We start from the raw sequence: 23,945 nt of genomic DNA, 5'->3' as shown, positions 1-23,945 counted from the left end.
CTTAATGACCAACCTGGACACTGTACATTTGCCTACCATGGACCACACCCTTAAAACAATCTAACAGAGTCTATTAAATCTGCCTCCAGAGATATTAAAACATTTGTTATTTCATATTATAAGCATGTGTGTACTTGCAATGCATAATTTTGCCTTTATCTGCACTCAGTAAAAACTGTGTATGATGTACCCAAGACATACTTGCAAATGAGAGGTATTTCTGACAAAACATTTTGCAAATACGTTTTTCGTTAATAAATAGAAAGCAGTCAGCTTTAACCAGTTGAATAGGTTCCTGTAACTGTGTTTACTTTTCATAGGTATTGGAAAAACAAGCATTTGTCGCCTAAAAGGCTAAGCACCGGAATCCTGATGTACACCCTAGCCTCTTCCATCTGTGAAGAAATACATCTCTATGGATTTTGGCCGTTTGGTTGGGATCCAAATACAGGGAAGGACCTGCCATACCATTACTATGACAAGAAAGGAACAAAATTCACCACTAAATGGCAGGAATCTCACCAGCTTCCCGCAGAGTTCAAACTGCTGTATAAAATGCATAGAGAAGGACTGACTAAGTTAACATTGTCACATTGTGCCTAAAAACATAACAGCCAACATGAAGTGCCAATTGTTATTGAAGTGCCCAAATGTAATTGAATATTCATCAAAAAAAAAACAAAAAACAGAAAAAATGTACTTCATGACATAGAATGTAGATTCCTTGATTCGTAACTTTTAATGTTTGGTATTTGTCGAATTTTAGCAACAGAGAAATCATTCATTTGCGCTCATTGGAGAATGACAGTAATTGAAAGTATTTTATAAGAAAAAAAAAGAAAAAAGTTTGTTTTTCCATTCATATTTCTGCTGCTAAATATTTGTTCTCATGTATTTTATTACCCATCAGGAATATCTGTAACACCGTGATATTCCACAGCGATCAATGTTAATCCAAACAAGCAGTAAAGCACAGGTATTTATTTTGTGGGGTATTTATATTAGCAATCAGACTGTGAAAATTATAAAGCATACACCGCTATATGCAAGCTTTAATGTGGAAGCGTTAGATAGGTCTGATTTGCACAAGTCAGCGTTTTCTATTTATTTAAATTTTTCAAAAGTTGTTTTCCTTACGTTAAAAAAATGATTGTCTGGGGTATATTTACTAGTATTTCTTAGCTCAAAGCTGTTAAATGTTATTTATTATTTATTAAACAATGTGCTGAGAATCTGGAATTTGCCAAAACAACATTCAGAAGGGATTCTCTTTTCACTGTTAATAAATAGCAATTTTATAATAGTAAAAGATAACTCTATGTAGCTTATTGAATAGCTTGGTACTATGTTTAACCCATAGCAACTAGAGTCTAACATGTGTTACACCAGTGATGGGAAACAGGAAACAGGAGGCTCAATGTCCGCATTCGGCACTGTCGCGACTTGACCTATGGCACCCTGTTCCTTCCTTCTCTTCGTTATAACTTGTAACACTTGTTTTAAATGTCTGCTGACACGTTATTATGGATAGGTGTCTCTTTCTTTGATTAAATGTATTGTTTTACCTTATTACTGCGGTTAAGGCCCTTTTGAAGCTTAGAGGGTCGCCAGGGGGGCCCCTAAACTGTATCAGGTTACCTATCACTGTTTTACGCAATTGTGGAAAATGAGAACAATTATCTGCTTGATTGCTGTGAGTTACAGAATTGTCCATATAGCATTATGTATATAATAAGCTTCTTACTAGTCACAGAAGAAACATATAGTACTAGTTCTCGCTACCCCTCTGTCTTTTTTATTCAGCTACGGTAAAAGGAAGTAAGTTTTAGTCTTATAATCTAGCAGTCTAGTAACATACTTTATCCTATCAGGATAAGGGCATTAGATTTGATACTTTAAAAATAAAATGTTACAATATTGAAGATACAATATATTTTGACACAGCTGATATATTTTTGTGAACAACTCGAGCAATGTTTTGAAATAATCGATCATAAAAGAAAATAGACTGGTGTTATAGGTTTAAGTATTGTGCAAAAGAGACTGATCGACTGTGAGTTAGACATAAAAACCAAATTAGTACTATTTTTGGAAAGAACTGCGACAAAGTAATTAAATACATAATATTCTTCTAATATCATCAACGTACCATAACCTTAACAAAACTAAAACAGATATCAAAGACTAGAGAAAATTACAGAGAGATGTGTTGACATATATATATATATATATATATATATATATTGATCTATTGATTAGTGCTGAAGATTTTACTATATTTTGTTTGTATGTTGGTTTATTTTGGCTTTGACCTTCGATTTTATTTTTTATGAGAACTATTCTGTCTGAACAATATAACATATTGAGGTTTATTTGCTAAAGTAACGTAGGTAGAGCACAGTTGCTGTAACGCATATCAACCAATCAGATATTAGCTCCCATTAGACTACTAAGCAGTTTGTAGTTGCTATGGGTTACAGAACATTCGTTCTCTTGGCACCGAGTTTTGAAATAAGCCTTATAGTACTTAGGAGAAAGCACATGTCCTATTTCCAAAAGTACAATTTAATCTGAGGTGCTAAAGCTCTGTCTTTATTATTTCCTACAGCATAAAATCCATAGCATACATTTAGTGTAATGAGTACCTATATGTTTTAATAACCTGCGTACATAATTACATACCTATAAGTTTAGATGTATTTTTTCATCATTTGATAAATACTGTACAGAGGAGAAAAGATATTGTGTAATGTAAATTAAATGGATACAAGTTACTAAGGAATTTTGTGAGCATATAAAAGCATGGGGTTAGAGGATGAGAAATGTTATAAATGTCACCGTAATCTAAGTTGACTTCTAATATCCATAATCATTTACAGTAGGGGGTGAATTGTTCCCTAAAATATATATTTATATATAATATATACGCTTTGTTCTAATGAACATTGTGATTACATCAGAACTCACTAGTTATGTCATATATCAGCCAGAAAAAAAAAATAGGTGGTTAATAAAAGGTGCACGACCACCTACGTAAAATATTTTAATAATGTGCCCCTCCACCCAACCAGAACCCGGTTAGGGGAGGCTGCTACCCAGGGACTGTAGCAGTAGAACAGAAAGAGAAATCTAGATAATCACTTGTAAGTGTCAGCAGAGGGAGGTGTGAGCTTCAGGACCAATCCAAGCCACAATCTACTGCTTGCAGCTTGTGATTGGTCCTCCTTCTCATCTTATCTCCAGTTTTCATCCATGACTGTAAAAGGAGCATAGAATCCACAGGAAAATGATTGCAGGTAGCAGCCCCTGTAGAACATCTAGGGGTAGGAACATATTAATAAAATCTTTTTCATAGTTGTTAGAGCAGCTTTGAGGTTAAGATGAGATAGGTAATAGTGTTGCTCTAATTTGTAATCAACTCATTCAGGATTCAGGAGTCACACACAGAACCCTTGTAGATCCCCTAATAGCTGCATAAGTAAATAAAACAGTGTATCCCCCATAGCATAAGTACAACATTTAAAGGACAAAATCTACGTTCTCACCAAGCTAAATGTCATCAACGGTCATTTGCAAATGACCAATAGCCAAATGTCATTTGTGACACACAAATTTTGCAAGTGAAAATGGTGCCATCTGCGGAACTTGCAAAATCTTGTGTCTTTTGAGGGAAGGAGCTGAGCAGATCATCCTCATCAACATTTATGTAACGTCAGCGCTTTACAATTGGGGTCAAGCACAGTAATAAAACAATACTGGGTAATACAGACAGACAGAGAGGTAAGAGGGCCCTGTTCGCAAGCTTACAATCTATGGGACAGTGGGAGTCTGATCCATGAGGGTAAGTGCTACATTTAGAATATTGGTCCAGCCAGAATGAAATGGTAAAAAGTGCTTTGTGGGCTGTGTGATCAGTCACACAGCAATGTTGGTCAGGCGGTTGTTGTCTTGTGTGAACTATGTAAAGGGTGGAAATAGAGTAACTTAGTGAGGTTAAGAAGGTGGATGGGGAATATTATAAGCTTGCTTAAAGCGGTGGGTTTTCAGAGAATGCTTGAAGAACAGAGGAAAGTCTTATTGTGCGAGGGAGTGAATTCCACAAAGTGGGTGCAGCCTGCAAAAAGTCCTGTAACCGGGAATGGGGGGACGTGATGAGAGTGGATGAGGGACGCAGATCTTGTGCAGAACGGAGGTGTCGATTTAGGAGATATTTTGAGACCATTTTAAGATCCGCACATTGGCTTCTGAGTCCGGGCTGCATGCATGAATGAGCTGAGCTATGTGCCAACATGTTAAAATTAGATTTAGTTTTGTGGGATGACATTATTTATTTGATTTATTTAACTTAAATGAGATTCAAGGCATGGAGAAGGTGCATTTCTTGGACATCTGTTTAGCAGGGGGACGTAGAGCATCTTTCTATCTGAAACTTTCAGACACAAAAGCGATACACATAATAGACAGTTCTGATGTCCCCTAATTCTCTCTGATTAATTTAAAACATAAATGAGGTTAAACTGAGCACTATTCTAGGATAAATATGGCAATTACTGAAGCGGTGGTTATAAAGTGGTCGTAGGGTAGAGTTTGCAGTGATTTGTTCACTCTTTCTACCAATGCATGTTGACAACTATATCCAACATCCTGCAAAAATAGGTACAGACTGATTTTCTGAGGGCACTTCCCAAAACTGGAATTTGGGTGTACACCTACATATACATGAGCCAGACAAAACAAGTGCATTTATGCACAACACAAAGCTCTGAATGAGAACATGTTTTACACTTTTGCAATTTGGTGTTGGGAAATGACCATAATGGAAGGCATAAACCCATGTGTACAGCTGGCTATACACACAACAAATCACTGTATTGTTGTCCAATTACATCGATATATAACTGAGGCACTCATGTTACAATAACATTTTTACCAATCTGATTTTTTTATGCGCCTTCATTTTGGTTAGAGAGAGCAGTAAGATTTTCTCACAACGTCGATCAGTTGTAGGATCACTGGACTTCGATCTGTTCACTTTGGATAAAATGATTCCACTGAAGATGACCAAATTATCATTTGATTTGCGAATCGAAATTGGGCCAGGTTGGATAGATTGCTCGCCAAGCATATGTTGATTTTTTAACAATTCAATAAAACTATATCGGAATAAATTATCTGACTGAAACATGTGGCCAGTTAAGGCTCGATTGAATGGCAGGCAGCAATCATCCAGGCATTATACTAAAATTGTAAAAATGTTGGGTTTTTTTTTGTTATTTATTTATTTATTTTATGTTGTATGTTTTATGCGCATATATTATGTTTAATTTTTCATCTTTTTATTTTTGTTGTATATTTTATGCACATTTTTTATGTTTTCTTTTTTTAGTTCATTTTTCTTTTTATGTTGTATCTTTAATTTTTCATTGCCTGTGTTAAATAGATGCATCATAGAGTATTATAGTAAAGATCATTTAACGTTGCGTGGTAATTTCAAAGTTTATATTGCTAAGGAAAAGACTTGCATTAATTCCTAGTTTTGACAAGAGTCTCTTGGGGCAACAAATTGTAGATGAGATGGGGCCCCATTTTCTTCTATTTTACATTTTATTTTGACAATAAATCTACTACCTGGCACAATGGTTACTTATTTTTTTAAATAAAAGCCAATAATATTTGCGGATTTGTAATTTATTACAGGGTAGAGATTCTAACGCATGGTACACAAAGGGGAAAACATTCAGAATATTTAAGATTTTTTACATAACAATTCAAAAAATCTTCCTTGTAATATTAATGGTAATAACGCAAATGATATAATTAAAAATTACCTGATGACAAGTGGAGTGGACTTTATTGCATATTCTGTCTATACTTTAACTCACATTTCACAGAATGTACCAATGTGTCACATATTGTTTTCAGTGGAAAATGTGTATAATGAACATTATTCATTAACATAATGAAACATTATTTTTGAAGCAAGGTGAGCTTTATGAGACGAATTGTACAATAAAGGCTGCTCCATCTGCATGTAAATGTATGCATAAGTTTGGTGGCAGATGATGTGGGTAAATTAAATTAAGAGCGTACCTTCCTTTAAACTTATTTTCTTTATATATTTTTAGAGAAGTTGTTAGAGAGTTGATTGTAACGGTGTATAGTAGTGTTGTCAATATAAGTTAGAATTATATTAAATTATTGACCAACTAAGCTAAAGCTAATCATTGTTTAACACAAGGAGTGGACAGACCATTAATTATTTATTAAAATTTTGCTCTGGGTGAAATATAGAGATCAAGAGAAAATCGAGTTTTCCCCTTTATGACATCATCTTGTAGCACTTTATGCAAAGAGGGACTGGCTCATTTGCATAAAGTCACTGTGATGTCACAGTTGGCATTTAAACCCCACCTCTTTGGATTTGCAGGAATTGTGTTTGTTTGTCTTAGAAAACTTACTTCGAGGCTGACTTCAGTTAGTATGAATTACACAGCACAATGATACAACCAATTAGCTTCTCTGTGAATGTCCGCTAATCCCCATCTACTCATCTGTACAGTTATGGTAAATTTAGACACAACAATGTTTTCTATGGAACATGGACATGTACAAAAAAAAATAATAATCATTTAATGGCCATATTAAGTATTATTTGAAGCAAAAGTGCTTATGTAAATATCTTGTTCAGTACGGAATCTATATTCCTTACATTGTAGAGGTATTCTACATATTTAATTGTATCTGTATTTTGTGAATAAAAACTGCAATGATCCACTTTACATCTTTCAGTTTTAGTAATTGGTGGATGTAACGTGCCTACCACTTGAAATAGTGTGCCAAAACACAGTAATGAATGCATTGTTTTTTTAAATAATAAAAGTTTAATTGTGCATATACAGTATGTGGTGTTCATTATTGATATATAGGAAAACAAAATTAGCACTGTATTTGGTTGAAACAGATGTCAGTTTGCAGAACACAATCTCGTTATTTTTCAGCTAATATTTCTCATTTTAAAAAAATATGTTCTTATTTCATGATACCTACAAGTCCAAAGGAACCAGCAAAAGTTTGAAAGTGATTAGAACAGGTTAAGATAACAGCATTTGGGTTGGCAACGAGGGCAAATGCCTGCGGACCCCCGTTTACTCTAATTTTATTCACCTTTTATTTATATTATATTGTGCTTCTTAACTAGCCAACGAATATAGGGCCTGATTCATTAAGGATCTTAACTTGAGAAACTTCTTATTTTAGTCTCCTGGACAAAACCATGTTACAATGCAAGGGGTGCAAATTAGTATTCTGTTTTGCACATAAATTAAATACTGACTGTTTTTTCATGTAGCACACAAATATCAATTTTAAATTTCAGTGTACAAATAAGCTATCAAGTATGTGTGCGCTACATGAAAAAACAGTCAGTATTTAACTTATGTGCAAAAAAGAATGCTAATTTGCACCCCTTGCATTGTAACATGGTTTTGTCCAGGAGACTGAAATAAGAAGTTTCTCAAGTTAAGATCCTTAATGAATCAGGCCCATAGTCTCTAGTTGGGCAGCTAGTTTATTGCACGCACCCACTTCCTCTTCTAGAAGAGACTCCTCCTCCTGGCGCCAACCATTTATCTATTATTGGGAGTGTTGTGTTGGGTTGTGACATCGTAGCGCAGCTCCGCACCAGCTAGACAGGTAAGACGCTGCCGGCGGCTGCACCTCCGCATCGGCAACCGGTGCTCAATGTGGGGGCACCACAGTGACTGTCAAGACTGAGTGACATAATGGCTCTCATAATGTGTTGTAGGCGCCCCCTTGCATCCTAGGTCACTTCCTAGGTTAGCCTAGTGGTAGTACACTGTGAGGTGTGTCACGAAGAAGGCCAGAAGATGGAATCCTCCTGCAGTAGTGGACTCACTAATGTCAGTGACTGCATGTCTGTGACCTGCGGGGAGGAGATGATCATCCCTATAAGGTGGTCTGGTGTCTCCTGCATACAGCACCGTAAAGGAGTGTAACCAAGACAGAGAAAACAGAACCGGGGCAAGAAAGCATTGAGCCTTTTCTTACAGTCCTATTTTATTCGGTCTCTTTTTTGATAGCCAGGTCTCTATGTGACTGTCTGTGCTGTCTGAATGTTCCTGTATCTGTGTCCATCTGTGGCCCTCGTTTACAATGATGAGTAAATCAAGCTGGAAGGTGAATTACTAGCTTGAGCCAACCCTGGTGAGGTAGGATCACCTTCGTATCTAAACACCTTCATGATCAATGGAACATTTTCACCCACAAAAAGAAATCTAATTTTTCTGAATTCTGTGCTCCACATTTTACACCAACCTGACATCCACAGTGACCAGCACCTCCTTGAGGTAGCTTCCATACAGAAGAGTGGTGGAGAATGGAGGGATTACTATTTGCTCCTTTTATCTAGACTTATTTTCAGGTGTCTTTGGGACATCCAGGAAGAAATGGACATAAAAAAACAATATGTAATAACAGAGTAAACGGAGATGGTCGGATTTGGAGATGTGTTCATAGAGGTCATACCGTAACTCACTGAATTATAATAGTTTGCCAAAAGAGATATATTTAGAACAGTAAAGAACCAAGGAAAGAATCCTGTGACACTTTGTACCTTAATAATGTCACTAGCTCCTAGTTCCAAAATTCTCTGTGCCTAAGTGACAACTTCTCTTTATTGCAATCGTTTAAACAGCAATGACCTTGTATGAGTTTTATAAGTATTACTAAACATTTACCCGAAAATCCCATTTTATTATACCTGTAATATTATATTATATAAGCATTCTATTATTGCATGCTTTGTTTGGATTCGTTCCAGGACTAACACTGCATAAACCAGAAATCCATATCTTGCAGTGATGAGATCTAATAAGACAGACATAGCTGTGTGCAGGTTTAATTTTAAGTCTGCATCTTTATCTGTAACTTGTGCTTTCCTAGTGGACAGGCTTGTCCTTTAGTCGCCTCTTACTTAGTAGGGCAGAAGAAAATTAAAGTACTGATTGTTGGGAAGCAGGGGCAAACAAATGATTTGTAGAGGGGGGTTTCCACACCACACCGCCAGTGGGCGTGACCAGCATGCATGGGGGCGTGGCTATAATGTTAGACAGTGCTTGGCTGCTCTCCAACTCTTCCTATCCCCATAATATACATGGGCAATGCTGCGTGCACTACTGTTAGGTGCACGCAGCTCTCCCTTTTCAAGCAGAGCTGTGTGAAGCGGGAGCAGAGTCCAGCCACCTCAATTATACAGTGCCCCAGGCTTGGAGGGGGTTTCCAGGGGGTTTCCTCGGTTTGCCTATGGGAAGGGAATGACCATCAATTATTAGAAAAAAAACAAAGTAAACCATTGTTAACTTCCATTAATAATGTCATTAAGAGTTAGTTTGTAAATGTAATTTAATATATTTTAGGTATAGGCAAAAAAACCTCTTATCCAGAGACGCACAAACCCCAGCACCAGATAAATATTTCCCATACCTGTAATTGCTACGATATGAAAACAACAAATCCTCACACATCTCACACACATCAAACTTCACATACCGTTTATCTTAGTTTTTCAAGAAAGGAAAGAAATAGACAAAAAGTAATACGACCTCTTAATACAAATAACACATTTCTGGTTGTCTACAATATTGCTATCACAAAAGTATTCATTAAGAGAAGAGAGAGTTTGTATGTGTGTGTGTGTGTGTGTGTGTGTGTGTGTGTGTGTGTGTGTGTTTCTGGTTGTATGTGCACGTTTGTGTGTGTATATGTTATTATTTATATGATTTGTAGGGCGCCAGACAGAAAAACAGGGTAGACATAAAAATAGAAAGATGGAAGAGGTGGGACAAAGTGATAACAGTCAAGGGTCAAGATTTTGATTGGCCGATTCCTGCTTTCCTTTCACAAAAAATATTCATATTTTATGTATACCCATACACCCAGTGGTGGAAGTGGGTTGGTATATGCTGTTATACCACATCACCACTTCTACTGCTTTAATTTTAAAGCTATCAAATTCCATTCATTTACACTTTCCACTTCGCCACATCTAAATGTCCACTCTGAGCACTGAATACACCATAAATAATCCTGCTCTTGAAAAGCCTACAAATCACACTACCATAAAAAGGACTAGTGTTTGCCTATACAGTCCAATCATTAGACTAAAGTCATTATAAGATAAAGCTCTATAAGACCCTTGTTCTGGCACATAAAATAGGGGTAACATTTTTGCTATTAGAAATATTGTTTTTATATTAAAGGTTTTATTTTTAGTTTAATTTTTTTATTGTTTCAAATGTCAAGCGTAACCTCACCAATACATTCTCACTCCACCGTTCACATTCCAATTTTGTGTTGCCTATTTGCATTTTTTTTTTTAACAACATTGTAAAACCATAAATCTATTGCTCCCAGATGCTCGTTCTCAGTCTCTAACTGCCAAGCCCTATTGTCGGCCTACTAGCTGTGGTTTTTCTTACAAGAGCTGATCATCTTCTTTGCAATCCAAACAATCAGCTAATTTAGCGCATTGTTCTTCGAGATGCCGGCGGTTCTTCTGGAAGAGAAAGCAGCGACAACGTGGTATGTGTTGAGTACAACTCATTATTAAATCAGTCTATCACATTGACACAACTTGAAATCTCTCTACAGGCTCAGCTTTTAAGCTGTTCATTGATTTTAAAATTCTGTTTATGACCTTTAAGGTTTTGCATTGGCCTTATTTGTTTAATGCTACTAAGCCTAGTGCTTTGTATGCTCTTGAGGTCTTCAGTTAAGTTCCCGGATTTTTTTTTTCCAGTCGAAGAAGCGTTACATTCTCTGCACTGCTTTGAAGTACTTCTACAGTCAAGAGGAGATTGTGAAGGTCAGGTGGGACCTCTTAGGAAAAATAAAGAGAAAATATCCCTGTGTGTGTGTGTTTGTTTATCTAATTAGGGTCCTATGAAGAGATGCTGCAGTTGCCGGCATTGTGAGTGAATATGTCCTAACAACAAATGGTCAACCAATCTTCCATTATTTTGACTTGGAAAAACAGGTAGTTGGTAAAGTCCAAGTAGAAAGATAAAGAAACTGAAAAGCAAAAAAGTAAACAAGTAACATAAAATATGTTGTAAAGTTAAAAGGTGTGTACTGAAAAGAAAATAGAAAACTGTAAAAGTAAAGAAAACATTTTTAATAATGAACACTATTCCCAATCTACAAACACATGAAAACCTAAATACATATGACTCCTGTTAGGTAATGCAATGCTAGATAGAGGCAGGAGAGAGGTTCAAACAACTGTGAGTTTTTTTGAATATGTTGAAAACATCCAGAGTAACCGATGATCATATATATACAGATACAATACAGTTTACTACGGACTGAAAAGCCCAGAGCAACGTCCCTAGTAATGGCAGTTTCTAAAAGATAAAGATCTCTAAAGGCACTGGCAGTCTGTAGTACTTCATACAGAATATTATAAGTTCAGATAGTAGAAGCAGACAGAGTACTCACATGATGCAATCTTGGTAATGGAGAGTATCTAATATTCCTGATCACCTGAAACCCGAAAAATTCCAAACGCAACTGAGATGAGCCCAAAACCCTTCATTGCGGTACAGCAGGCAGAGTGATATAGAAAGATATTCTTCCTAGTCAGCAGATAATCATCATCATCATTTTTGTTATATAGCACCAGCAATTCCGCAAAAACTCTACAGAAAGTATTTGTTATTCACATCAGTCCCTGCCCCATTGGAGCTTACAGTCTAAATTCCCTAACACACACACACAGGCTAGGATTATATTTTATCAGCAGCCAGTATGTTTTTGGAGTGTGGGAGGATACTGGAGAACCCGAAACATGCAAACATGGGAGAGCATACAAACTCCACACAGATAAGGCCCTGGTCAGAAATTGACCCATAACCTCAGTGCTAAGTTACCGTACTACCCCCATATTATATATGCTAAATATGCAGTGCTTATGTTAAAGTTGGAGTACTCACAAAGAGGATTCAAAGTAAGCTGGATGCCAGAATGCTAAGTTGAGGTAGTAATGCTATTTTGCCAAGGTAGAGAGTCTGAACACATTGTATGCTGTTTCGCATTTGAGCTGAAGCAGAAATATGTAAACTGAAGAATATCAGCGATCAGGAGTCAAGAGTAACCTCTATCACTGACAAAGTGATAGAGAGAAGCACACCCTAATTTAATGAGACAGGTGTGCAATGACTCATACTCACCACAGTTGAAATAGTAATGTCAACGTACACAGTCTGTGACTCATGCTCACCACAGTTAAAGAGGCAGTCAAAATATCATAACAACTCCATCTCTGAAACTGTATTTATAGTAGAGATTGGCGGGCTCGGGTTTCCTTGAAACCGAACCCACCCGAACTTCGGGGTTCAGAGTACCGAGCCAAGTTGGCTCGATACTCTCCCGCCTATTCGGATTCCAAAACTAGGCAAATCGTCATCGTGACGTTGGATCTTGCGGATTTTGGAATCTATAAATACCGCCCTCCACCGCGATCTAGCGCCATTTCACAGAGAGACACTGAAGGGGTAGCAGGGTTCTTACCAGTCTCCAGTGCAGTTAGGCAGTGTTATTAATGCAAGTGAAAGAGAAGTGTTGGCAGTGTTCTTCCAAGTCTTCAGTCACATTGTACTGCGCCAGAGCTCACCCAGAAATAGGAGAATGAGAATGTAATAGGCTGGCATTGTTGTTCACAGAGCTCACAGAGAAACAGAAGGGTTAACAACAGTGGTCTTGTCACTCTTCAGTCTCAGTGTCATTGCCTGCACAGAAACAAAAGGGAAAGGAGGGACATAATAGAAACTTTGAAATATATAATTATGAAGGTTTTTTTTTAACAAGGTACAGGAGGGTAACATTCTTCAAAGGAAGAAAAGTACTAGAGCACAATGATATTATGTACTGAGGGAAGTAGATTCAGAGGAAATTGGAGAAAAAAATAGCTTCCTTCTCTCAGCTACATCCAAGGATCTGCAATCTACAGTCTCCATTCTCATCCTCATCAGTGTGTACATCATTGTTGCTCACACAATATTAACTATTCCATGCTCTAAGACTATATTACAGAAGTCTCTGTACTTTGATGTAATTGCCAGCAAAGGACTTTCTCATGGAATTTGTAGTACATATTAAGCCAAAGCTGTCACGGTTTTGGGGAAATTCTTTTAGACCAGAGCAGATGTTGAAATGTTGTGCAGACTCAGGTATCACCACCACTGGGTCTCTTGGTAAAGCTAATTTTTTCATAGCTGCATTCACAATATAAACTGAAGGAGTAAACCTTGTGGTGTCATGTACTACTTGAGCTGTCAACTGGCTGACCAGCAACTCATTGCATCTCTTGAGATATGTGTCGTTTGGAAATAAATATAACACATAACTCTTAAACCTAGGGTCAAGCACAGTCGCCAAAATTTAGTGATCACATTTAAAAATGTTGATAACTCTTAGATCCAGGCGAAGCGAATAAAGTACTTGATCTACCAATCTAATATTCACAATTTTTTTCCAAAAGACTAATTAAGGGAATCAAGGTAGCTGTGCTGAACTCACTTCACAGTAGACTTTTTAGGGTGTAGAGTAAGCGGGGATGGCCTTTCGCTGTTCTTCCATCCACTTAAGCATACAAAGGGGGGAATTCTACGTTATTACCACCTCTTGCTTCAGTTGGTGACAGGGCAAATTGTATTATTGTGGTAGCAGCTGCAATCTCCTACATGCTGTTGGAGAATGGAGGTAAAGTACAGAAATTTTTCCAGCCACAGACAGCATCTCCTGCACGTCCCTGTCATCATCCTCATCTGCAGCAACGAATTATATAGCGCCAGTAATTGCGCTGCGCTGTACAGAGCAGATGAGAACTAAGCAGTAATTGCCGATAATGGCCTTCCTCATGGAATTTGTAGTTCATTTTATGGCAGAGCTGTCATGATTTTTGGGCAATTCTTTTAGAGCAGAGCAAATTTCAAAATGTTGTGCTGACTAATCTGCATCTCCATTGGGTGTCTTGGGAAAGCTAGGTTTTTTTCCGAGAAGCAGTTGCCAGAGAAACTGAAGGAGTAGACGTCATTACAAGATGTTGATAGCTCTTGGATCCTGGTGAAGCGCATTAAGTCCTAGATCTACAATTACATTATAGTTAGCGGATTTGCTTCGTTTTATCTCATCCTTCAATTTCTCTAGCTGCTTCTCAAAAAGTATAATTAAGGAAATCGCTTGACTCAAGCTAACCGTGTCTGCACTCTCTTCACAGGTGACTTCTTCGCTGGACTAAAGTACATTCCCCTCAAATTCTAGTCTTCTTGCAGCTGCTGCATTCTCCTACATGTTGTTGCAGAGACCTGAAAATGACCCTACATTTTTCGGGACACAAACAGCATCTCCTGCATGTCATTTCCATTTTTTAAATGTTCTGTAACACCAAGTTGATTGTGTGCGCAAAACAAGAAATGTGATGGAATTCCCCCCCCCCCCCCCCCGCAACAATATTGGTGTCGTTATCAGAAATCACATATCCTCAGGAGAGTCCAAGCAGGATTAGCCATGTTGCAATGAAATCCCTTAGTTTTTGTAACAGATTGTCAGCTGTATGCCTTAGTGAAGCCGCTGATATACAGAGTAGCCTGCCTCTGAAAAATGTGAAGTTTTTGGGTACACGCTGCTGCTCTCCCTGCTGGTGAAGGCGAATCAACAATCCAGTGGGCTGTCACAGTCATATAATCTTTAGTTTGCCCAGTTTCGCTTGTCCACATATCTGTGGTTAAGTGTACAGTGGGTAGAATGGCATTTTGTATCCCAATAATTACATTTTTACGAACTTTCTGGTAGAGGTGAGGAATAGCTTTAGATAGATATATAGATAGAAAGATAGATAGAGTCACGAGTTCGATTCCTGACCATGGCCTTATCTGTGTAGAGTTTGTATGTTCTCATGTTTGCATGGGCTTCCTCCGGGTGCTCCAGTTTCCTCCCACACTCCAAAAACATACTAGTAGGTCAATTGGCTGCTATCAAATTGACCTTAGTCTCTTTCTCTCTGTGTGTGTGTTAGGGAATTTATACTGTAAGCTCCTATGGGGCAGTGGCTGATGTGAGTGAGTTCTCTGTACAGCACTGCGGAATTAGTGTTATATAAATAGATGATGAAGATGATGATGATAGAGGCATTGGTCCTAATTTTGGGACATGAAGACCTCTAAAAGCTTCTTGTGTAGATCCTTAGGATCTTGGAGTTGCCCCACTTCAATTGTCACAAGGAGAGATGCCAAAATGCAGGTGCAGTGTTATGGAGTGCACTCAGTCAATCCATATATCCTAAAAAGTTATAACATAGTACCATATACCATTACAAATCCAATATTCTTAGGAAACACTTGATTATACACTGGGAAATAGGATATAGCCTAATAAATTGGGACATGTCTGCGGTAAAATGAGGGCAAGTCTTCGAAGAGTGGGAGCGAAGTCAATTTCTTGCCTTGATTTTTAATTTGGGAATATTGGGGTGTATGTGGTACATAAGCACATACCTAGTTCTTTCCAAAAGATACAAATAGAAGATCACAGCTTAATATTAATGTGTTGGTCTGTTAAATTGCATTAATAACATGAGATGAGGTGGACATATATTTTAGTAAAAGTATTGTTAAATAGAATTTCAATTATTTACATGTAAAAATATCATGGACCAAATAATCCTGAAAGATATATACTGACTATTTCTGCATACTTTCCACTATTTCTGTATTGAAAAGAAGGACAAAAATAACCCTGACATTCATCTAGCTAAGGCTGGGTACACACTATACAAAATTTCCCCCGATGTGATATCCTTAATGACTTTACCAACGAGTGAAAAAAAAATATTGATGCATGTATGCACACTAAATGCATTTTACAAGATTTACCTTCATGTCTGTGCTCTTCATCTGTTATAACCATCGACTGAAAAGATGGACACTGCCGGTCCTGAGTGCATACACACTGCAGAATCGGCAAGGCATCGTTCCATTGTTGAATGAGATTTTTAGTCCGGTTTACAAATCAAACGATACGATCCGCTTTGAAACGATGATCGCTAATCGATACGATATCGGGCCGAATAGTCGATTACCGTGCTATTGTCCTGATAATTAGCTGAAAACCCTGTAGTGTGTACCTAGCCTAAGTCATGGACTGTTTTAGTATGGGAACACCACCAATCCAATATTGGGACTGTCCCGCCCAAATTTGGGGCTGTTGAAAAGTATAGTTATGTAGATGTCTATTGTTCTGCCACTTCCTCCGTATTGTTCCACAGTTGTGCATTGTTGGGCAACATTTAAAATCATCATTTCCCATGTTTCTATCTAGTACTCAATGTGTTCCTTACTGTGTTGCCTGTAAGGGTTGTAGAGAAATAAGGTCTGGAAATATCACAGCACTGGGTAAAAACAGATTATCTCCCAACTTCTTGTCTGTGAGAAGAACTTCTTATCACATTGAATCTCACATGGTCTTTTCCTGGATAGTGATTCGTTATGGTAATATTTTGGAAACAAATGATTTGGGAAAAAGAGGAGGAACCAGCATGTTCTGTTCACCTCATAGATTTTATTGAACCTCCACTGGGAAGTTCACTTCTGTATGGATGGCAGTCGTCTTTCCAGTTTGTATATGGCTGTGTCGACCCCATAGTAGCAAAATCCATATCTCATACTAATTCGGTAAGATTTTGGGGGGGTTTTGTTTTAAAGAAGGTTTTATTTATTTTTATTATTTTGCCAAATTGCCATGTTGTGCTCTCTGTAAACATAGACTGGCCCTATTACAATTACTAAAGAAGGTTTCACTAATATTATATTACATCTCAATCATGGCATGATTCCCAGTTTAATCTCTGTTCTCCATTTATCATGCCGTTATGTCACTGGAACAAATACATACTAATGAGCATTGAACTGACAGCCATTATGTATGAATTCAGGGCTACAGCTGTAATTTAGCTTAAACTGCAGTAGTCAAGGAAATTACTTTAAGAACTCCGGCCCAAGCAAAGAAAGATATACACACGCCTTAATCTGATCATTTTCTCTTCATTAATTCTCTGGAAGATTGCACTGCTAAACACACACACAAAGAGAAATGGTAATTTGCAGATATTAATAGCTGTAGCTGAAAAGGGGAAATGTAAGTAATGGATATTTTAGAAGATTAGCAGATTTTGTGGGCTAGAGTTGGCAAGTGACCACAGATACATTGGATACAGAGAGGAGAGCTGAATGTGACTGATAAGGGAGATGGAACTGTTGGGAGTTTGTGAAACTCAATCACTGATGGTGCAGTTTCTTGAAAGGATCACTAACTAATCGACTGCATTGTTACACTAAGAATTATCAGTCTAAATCCTGCCGAGAAACACAGGCTCCGCATTGTATTATTTATGACATAAGCTCAGGGGACATAAACCTATATTAGGAATGTCAGACTTCTGAGATGTATATAGAAGTCTAGGGGGGGTATTTATAACACTCTAAATTGGTTCGTTTATTCACCGTTTATCCTCAACTATTTCCCTGTTTGTAGTGCTGTGGAACGGGGCTTTCACAAAAGAGGATTTTGTTGTATAGCCTTCTTGCTTTTCCCCAGAACGATACAATGAAGACAGGACAAAAAGTACATTAAATCTGTTTATAAAAAGATGAAATTAAATAATTATAAATAAAATTAATAATTAAAGTCAAATCAGAATATTTTTTTATGCTGGAATTCTCTTCTACAAAAGAGCTGTTCGGGAGTCTCGGAAAGTACTTCTGGAAAAGACAAATGAAAATGTCTTACTGTTTATTTTAGAATTTTATTAAAACTCTCCTTTTCTCATTTAACATTTAGCTACTGTACCCTTGTTGCCAAAAGCCAACCTCATCCAATCCATCAGTAAGATATAAGTAATAAGTAAATTCAATGGTTCCTAGGGAACTGATATGCTGATATAGCCATATGTGGGGTGCTTTGATATATATAATACTACTTTTAATATGCAGCATAGGGTATTGTAACAGAAGCACAGGGCAAGTGGTGAATGACAGAGGTATATGCCTCAGGCTGTCTGCCTTACATGTTTTTAAACCCCAGAAAGATTGTCTATGTGTGGTAATAAACTTCCCAACAAGTGTGTTGGGCTATTTGATGGGCTGTTAAAAGGATCCCTGAGGTTTAAATGAAGAGAAAAGGGTGGGCTCCATTTATAAAGCCCATTTCGGATTTTCCAACCATCTAGCAAGTGCTGGTAATCAGGAGTTGCACCTGCAAAGTTCTGACAAAAGCTGTTGAGCCCTGGGAAAGAGATTGGATGCCTCCTGAGAGATACCGCAAATGGTGACCAATTAGCTCTATATTTTGTATGTGTGTGGGACACAAGGTCCTTCACAGGAGATAGGGTGTTCCTGTGTGTATATCTTGTGATGGACAGGCAAGGTGTTTATTTAGAAGTTTTCTTTGTTTTTTTCTGTTTAATAAAACTGGCTGAGAACAGTTGTACCAAAACTTTGGCCTTGTGTGACTTCTCTGCTTCTGCCCCAATAGATGGCACCTGTTCCCTAACCCAGTTACAGTATATATTATAATATATAGCCTCTATCAATTATACAATTATTATTGTATACCTTGTGTAATTTAATTGTTCGAACAGATCTAGTCTTGTGAAATATATAGCCACCAGGAGAAGAACAGAGTGCTGGCAGGCATTAGTGGAGTAGTTCATGTGTCAGTGGAGCTGTAGTGACCCAGTGTCTCTGCATACCCTTGAACCCCCTACACCCCTTCCACCGCTTCACTGTCCAATCAGCAGGGCTAACGTCTGTGAGCTCAAGCTTCAAGGTGCATGTCTGAAGCTGTTTATCAACTGATGCTTCTGTGAGGAGAAGGTCCTGGAGCCATCCACTGTCTGGAGGATCCACACGCTGCAACTGTTATCTCAATGGTCCATAGAAAACCTGAAAGTGAAAGAAAGAGAGGCAAAATGGCATTGAGGGAAATAAAAGAGACAGAGAGCCACAAAAAATAGAAAGGGAAAGGACAGGTTACACAAACAGTCAGAGAGGATATGGTGGAAATTTAATGAGGAGAAAATTTATGGAAAATATAGAATAAATAATAGAAGATGATAAATGAGTAAAACGCAGCATCCGGGCCACGTTAAGTCAGTCCTCCAGAAACTTAGAGAGTTCAAATTATTTGAAAAGTTGGAGAAGTGTGAGTTTGAGGTGTCTCAAGTGACCTTTCTGAGCTATATAATTTCCCACCAAGGATTTATTATCGACCCTAGTAACGTTCAGGCAATACAGGAGGCGATTCAACCTACCAATCTGAAAAGCTTTGCACAGATTTCTCGTCTTTGCGAACTATTATTGAAAATTCATAAAGTCTTTCTCCGTTATTGTTACTCCTCTTACTGCTATGACCCGTAAAGGAGCAGATCTGTCTGCTTGGTCTTCAGAAGCTTAAGAAGCTTTTCTTACAATAAAAAGGTCTTTTTGTGAAGCAGCGGTGCTCAAGCACCCTAGTCTGGAGCAACCGTTCATCATTGAGGTGTATGCCTCTGATCTTGGAGTCGGGCCTATCCGGGCCTATCCTGTCACTGGTTAACCCTTTTGATAACAAACTATACACAAGTGCATTCTTCTCTCGTAAATTCTCCTCTGCTGAGATGAACTATGATGTAGGCAACTGGGAGCTGTTGCCCATTAAGTGGGCCTTTGAAGAATGGAGGCCCTGGCTAGAAGGAGCAAGGTACACCAGTACAGTGTACACCGACCATAATAACATGCAATACATCGAGCCTGCTAAAATCCAAGACAAGCTCACTGGGCTTTATTCTTTTCTAGGTTCAACTTTTCTATAACATCAGGGGCGCATGCAGGATTGGAAAAAAATAAAAAGCGAGAGAGCATGCGCAGCAGCACTGTATACAATACAGCACCGCCGCGGACGCTTCTTTGACAGCGCCGCGGCTGCTGTATAGTACAGCGCCGCTGCATGGGGCACTTCGTTAGTGGAGGGGCGGGGTTTCTGGAGACCCAGAAACCTCCCCTGCGTGCGCCACTGAACATTTAGACCTGGGGCTAAAAATGTAAAAGCGGATCTGGCTGGATCACTTATAAATAACTTATGTTATACATTTATTTAAAGGAAATAGCGCAGGGGGTTTATTTATATAATTGTAAATAGACTTATATTTGATATTTTGTGTATTTTGGTATAGAAAATGTCTTGTTTGGGGTCTTGTAACTTTGCTAGAGGAAATCTCCAATCAGGCATATGTGGGGAGGGAGTCTGTTTTGCTGATAGCAGCAAATGCTAAGTAAGTCTATTCAATGTGAGTGACTAACACTTAAATACACAACAGGGAGCCGTTACCTGTATCCTGGTTAAAGTGAAAGAAAATCTCTGATCAATGTGATTTAGGATGTCACAGGTTACTGCAAATTTTGTTACGTGTAAAATACATTTAAATCCATGTTTGGGGAAACATATTGCATCCTGATGCTAAAAATAACTCAGACTTCAGGGGCTGGCATACCCCCTGCGAGGCTGTGTCCAAAACTGTATAAAACAACACTGGTTTGTAATGAAATGTATCATTTTTGTTCCACCTGACCTGATCACTGGTATCTTAAACCAGTGTGAACAGTCCTTGTTAGGACTACTGGAGCTAAATAAACAACACTTGCTTCAAAGACCTGCTTGACAACTTCTTCCATGCTGGAATTCCTGTGGCCTACAGATTAGACCCAACTCTAATCCGTTCCCGGCTGTACTGAGGTTTGGACCCAGCTTTCCGGTACCACCGCTCTTCCTGCTACCCAGCAGCTCTGGCCAGTGTGATAGGCCAGGGGGAATCCATCCACAGCAACCCTGATCTATAGGAGGAGGTCAGGAGTACCAGCCCAGGTACACCAGCAACAGGATACACCAGCAGCGACAGTTACCCAGAAGGAACGCAGTTCTGGATGCCGTTAAGGAGTCCAGTGGTGGCAGCAGCTTAAGCCCCTCCTACTGAGGTTAGAGGGTACATTTGGGATAAAGAAAGGGAACGGTGGCACAGTAAGCCCAGCCAGTTCCCAGCAGCAACAGACAGGATGGCATAGGCGGTCCATCCTGTCACAGCGGATTCCTTCTCTAGGTGTTTTTTCAGCAACATCCTGAAGTCAAGCCTCCATCTTCTATCATCCTTCCCAGATTGTTGCTTATCCACGCAGTTGAGAGTGGCTCAAAATCAGGCTCCATCTGAAACCCTGTCTAATGTCTGGCTTGTTCCTAAACATCTGAGGAAAGCAGCTGTAAGGGAACCGCATGAAAACAAAGCAGCAGGACATCCAGGAATCTATAAGAAAATCCTGGTTTTATATAATTCTATATGGTGCCCTTCTATGAAGAAGGACACAAAAGAGTTTATCCAACCCCGTCAAATTTGTACACAAAGTAAGAGTCTTACAGGACCTTCCACAGTTCCTCTCATGCCACTTCCTGTTAATAATAACCCATCGTCATCAATTTCAATGGACGTCATTGTTGGGCTGATTCACTCTATGGGTTTCGTTACGATATGGCTAGTAGTTGACTGCATTAGTAAAATGGCCCATTTCTTGCCAAAGAACTAGCTTCTTTATTTAGCCAAAACATCTTCAAACTACATGAGATCCCTGCTAATATCTCCAACAGCGGTTCACAGTTTATATCAAGGTTTTTTAGGTCATTTTGTTCAAGTCTGGGCGTGGAAATAATTTTTTCGTGTGCCAATCACCCTCAGACTAATGAAAAAATCGAGAGGGTTAATCAAGTCCTCATTCAATATCTGAGATGCTATGTTTCCCATATACACCACAACTGGGCCGAGGCTTTACCATGGGCAGAATTTGCATACAACAATACTCTTCACTCATCATCTGGTACATATTCATTCTCCTGTATTTATGGTTATCACCCCAAAGCCTGGTCTTCTCTGATCTCATGCCTACTGATAATCAGGATATCAGAACTACCATTAAGAAGCTCAGGATTGTTTGGAAGAGAGTTCATATGTCTCTCTCTTAGGTAGCTACCCAGTCAAAATTATTCTCTAATAAACATAACAGTCAATGTAATTTCAAAGTAGATGACAGTGTTTGGCTCTATTCACAGCATAGTTGATTGAAACAACCTTCTAATACATTTGGACCCAATTTCAGTGGTCCATTCACGATGATCAATAAAGTAAATCCAGTAAGCTTCCAATTGGATCTTCCTCCCTCTTTAAGGATATCCAGAACCTTCCACTGCTCATTATTTAAACCTGTGTTTAAAAGTAATAACCTCAAACCCAGTACCCAACTCCAGTTTGAGTAGATGGTGAAGCAGAATTTGAAATAGAAAAAAGTTCTTGATATGAAATAAATCCAGAAACAAATTCACTACTTGGCCCATTGGAAAGGCTATGGCCCAGAAGAGAGGTCCTGGGTCCCTGCGAGATATCTTCATGCTAAAAAATTAGTGGCTGAGTTCCATAAAAAAACAAAACATTGCAAACCTCCGTATTTGGGTCCTTCGACTCCTCCTCAAGGGGAGGATAATGTTAAGAAATAAGGATCTCGCCTGATTGTGCGATCTGTCATCTGTGCAATTATTGCTACTACCATGTGTAGTACCATTCCTGCAGTCCACTGATTCAGCTGGTTGCTAGGGAAATAGGAACAAGATTTTCTTTTGTTCCCAGTCTGGTTACATCAGCTGTGCTATTATTTACCACACCCGTGCAGCTATTTATCCTGCAGTTTCTGATTGGTGCTACTGCCTTCATAAACCTCTTCTTGGCCGCGTACCAATGCTGGTGATAGTTTTGGCTTGACCTAGTGTGCCTTGTATCCTGACCTGTCCTGCTATCAGTGTTTGACCCGGATTGTTTAAAGGATTTTTCTGTCTTCTCCACTCCCGACTCTTGGCTTGTTAAACGGATATATATCCCTACTTGCCCTGACCCCTGGCATATTTATACCTGCGGTCTACTTTACTCCTGACCATGCCCTGTCTGTTATTTACATGAACCCCTGCCTGTCTGTCAGTTTGCAACACTACACCATCTGGTTGCTCACTACCTGCTACCGTGTGCTGTCCACATCACCAGACAAGTGTCAGTCTGATTCTCAGTTCACTTTACGAAACCATCAAGGTTGCCCACTACCTCCCTACAGCAGTTCTGTCCACTCCACCAGGCAATTGTAAATCAACAACTACTACTACTACCCAAGCTTAAGTCCTGGGGGTAACTGAGTACTGTGGAACGTATCTAGTTCCTCTAAAAGGGGGCAGCTAAAGGTGAACATGTCAAGAAGCGGTTCTAGTAGTTAAGGATTATATACACCTTACTCATAACACTCACACCTTAGTCTGGTTCTGTTCCTAGTGTGCTATTGTTCCAGTCCTTCCTGGTTCCATTCATCCTTGATATCCTAATTCAGACTCCTACTCATTCCTCATTACTCTTCTGCCTTCAGGTTCTGGTTCTGTTTGGATCACCTGGTTCTTACCTTGACTTCCGAGACTACTCTTCTGCCTCCCGGTTCTGGTTTTGTTTGGATCTCCTGGTTCTTACCTTGACTTCCGAGACTACTCTTCTGCCTCCCGGTTCTGGTTCTGTTTGGATCTCCTGGTTCTTACCTTGACTTCCGAGACTACTCTTCTGCCTCCTGGTTCTGGTTCTGTTTGGATCTCCTGGTTCTTAAAGCAGGAATCAGAAAAGTGAAGAGCAGAAACATGGAAATAGAGAAATAGTTGGCAGAGAGTAGGCAGAGATGTAACGGCAGTAGCAGAATAGATCAGAGCCTTAGTCCAGTGACAGTGAACAGTGTAAGTGAATATAACACAGCAGGAGTAGGATCATTCAGGGACAC

The 23,945-nt window shown here is 38.8% G+C and overlaps 1 protein-coding gene across 1 annotated transcript in view; it reads left to right on the top strand.

Annotated features, from left to right (window-relative positions):
- The window catches only part of ST8SIA3 (ST8 alpha-N-acetyl-neuraminide alpha-2,8-sialyltransferase 3), a 29,645-nt gene extending 22,753 nt beyond the window's left edge, over positions 1–6,892 (top strand). Inside the window, exon 4 of the mRNA XM_075184961.1 lies at positions 321–6,892. Coding sequence (XP_075041062.1) covers positions 321–603 — 283 coding nt within the window. The 3' untranslated portion in view covers positions 604–6,892. The remainder of the gene's footprint in view (positions 1–320) is intronic.
- Positions 6,893–23,945: the final 17,053 nt, after the last annotated feature.

Source organism: Mixophyes fleayi, chromosome 1 (assembly GCF_038048845.1).
Source record: "Mixophyes fleayi isolate aMixFle1 chromosome 1, aMixFle1.hap1, whole genome shotgun sequence".
NCBI lineage: Eukaryota > Metazoa > Chordata > Amphibia > Anura > Limnodynastidae > Mixophyes > Mixophyes fleayi.
This window is presented reverse-complemented; position numbering and strand designations above follow the sequence as displayed.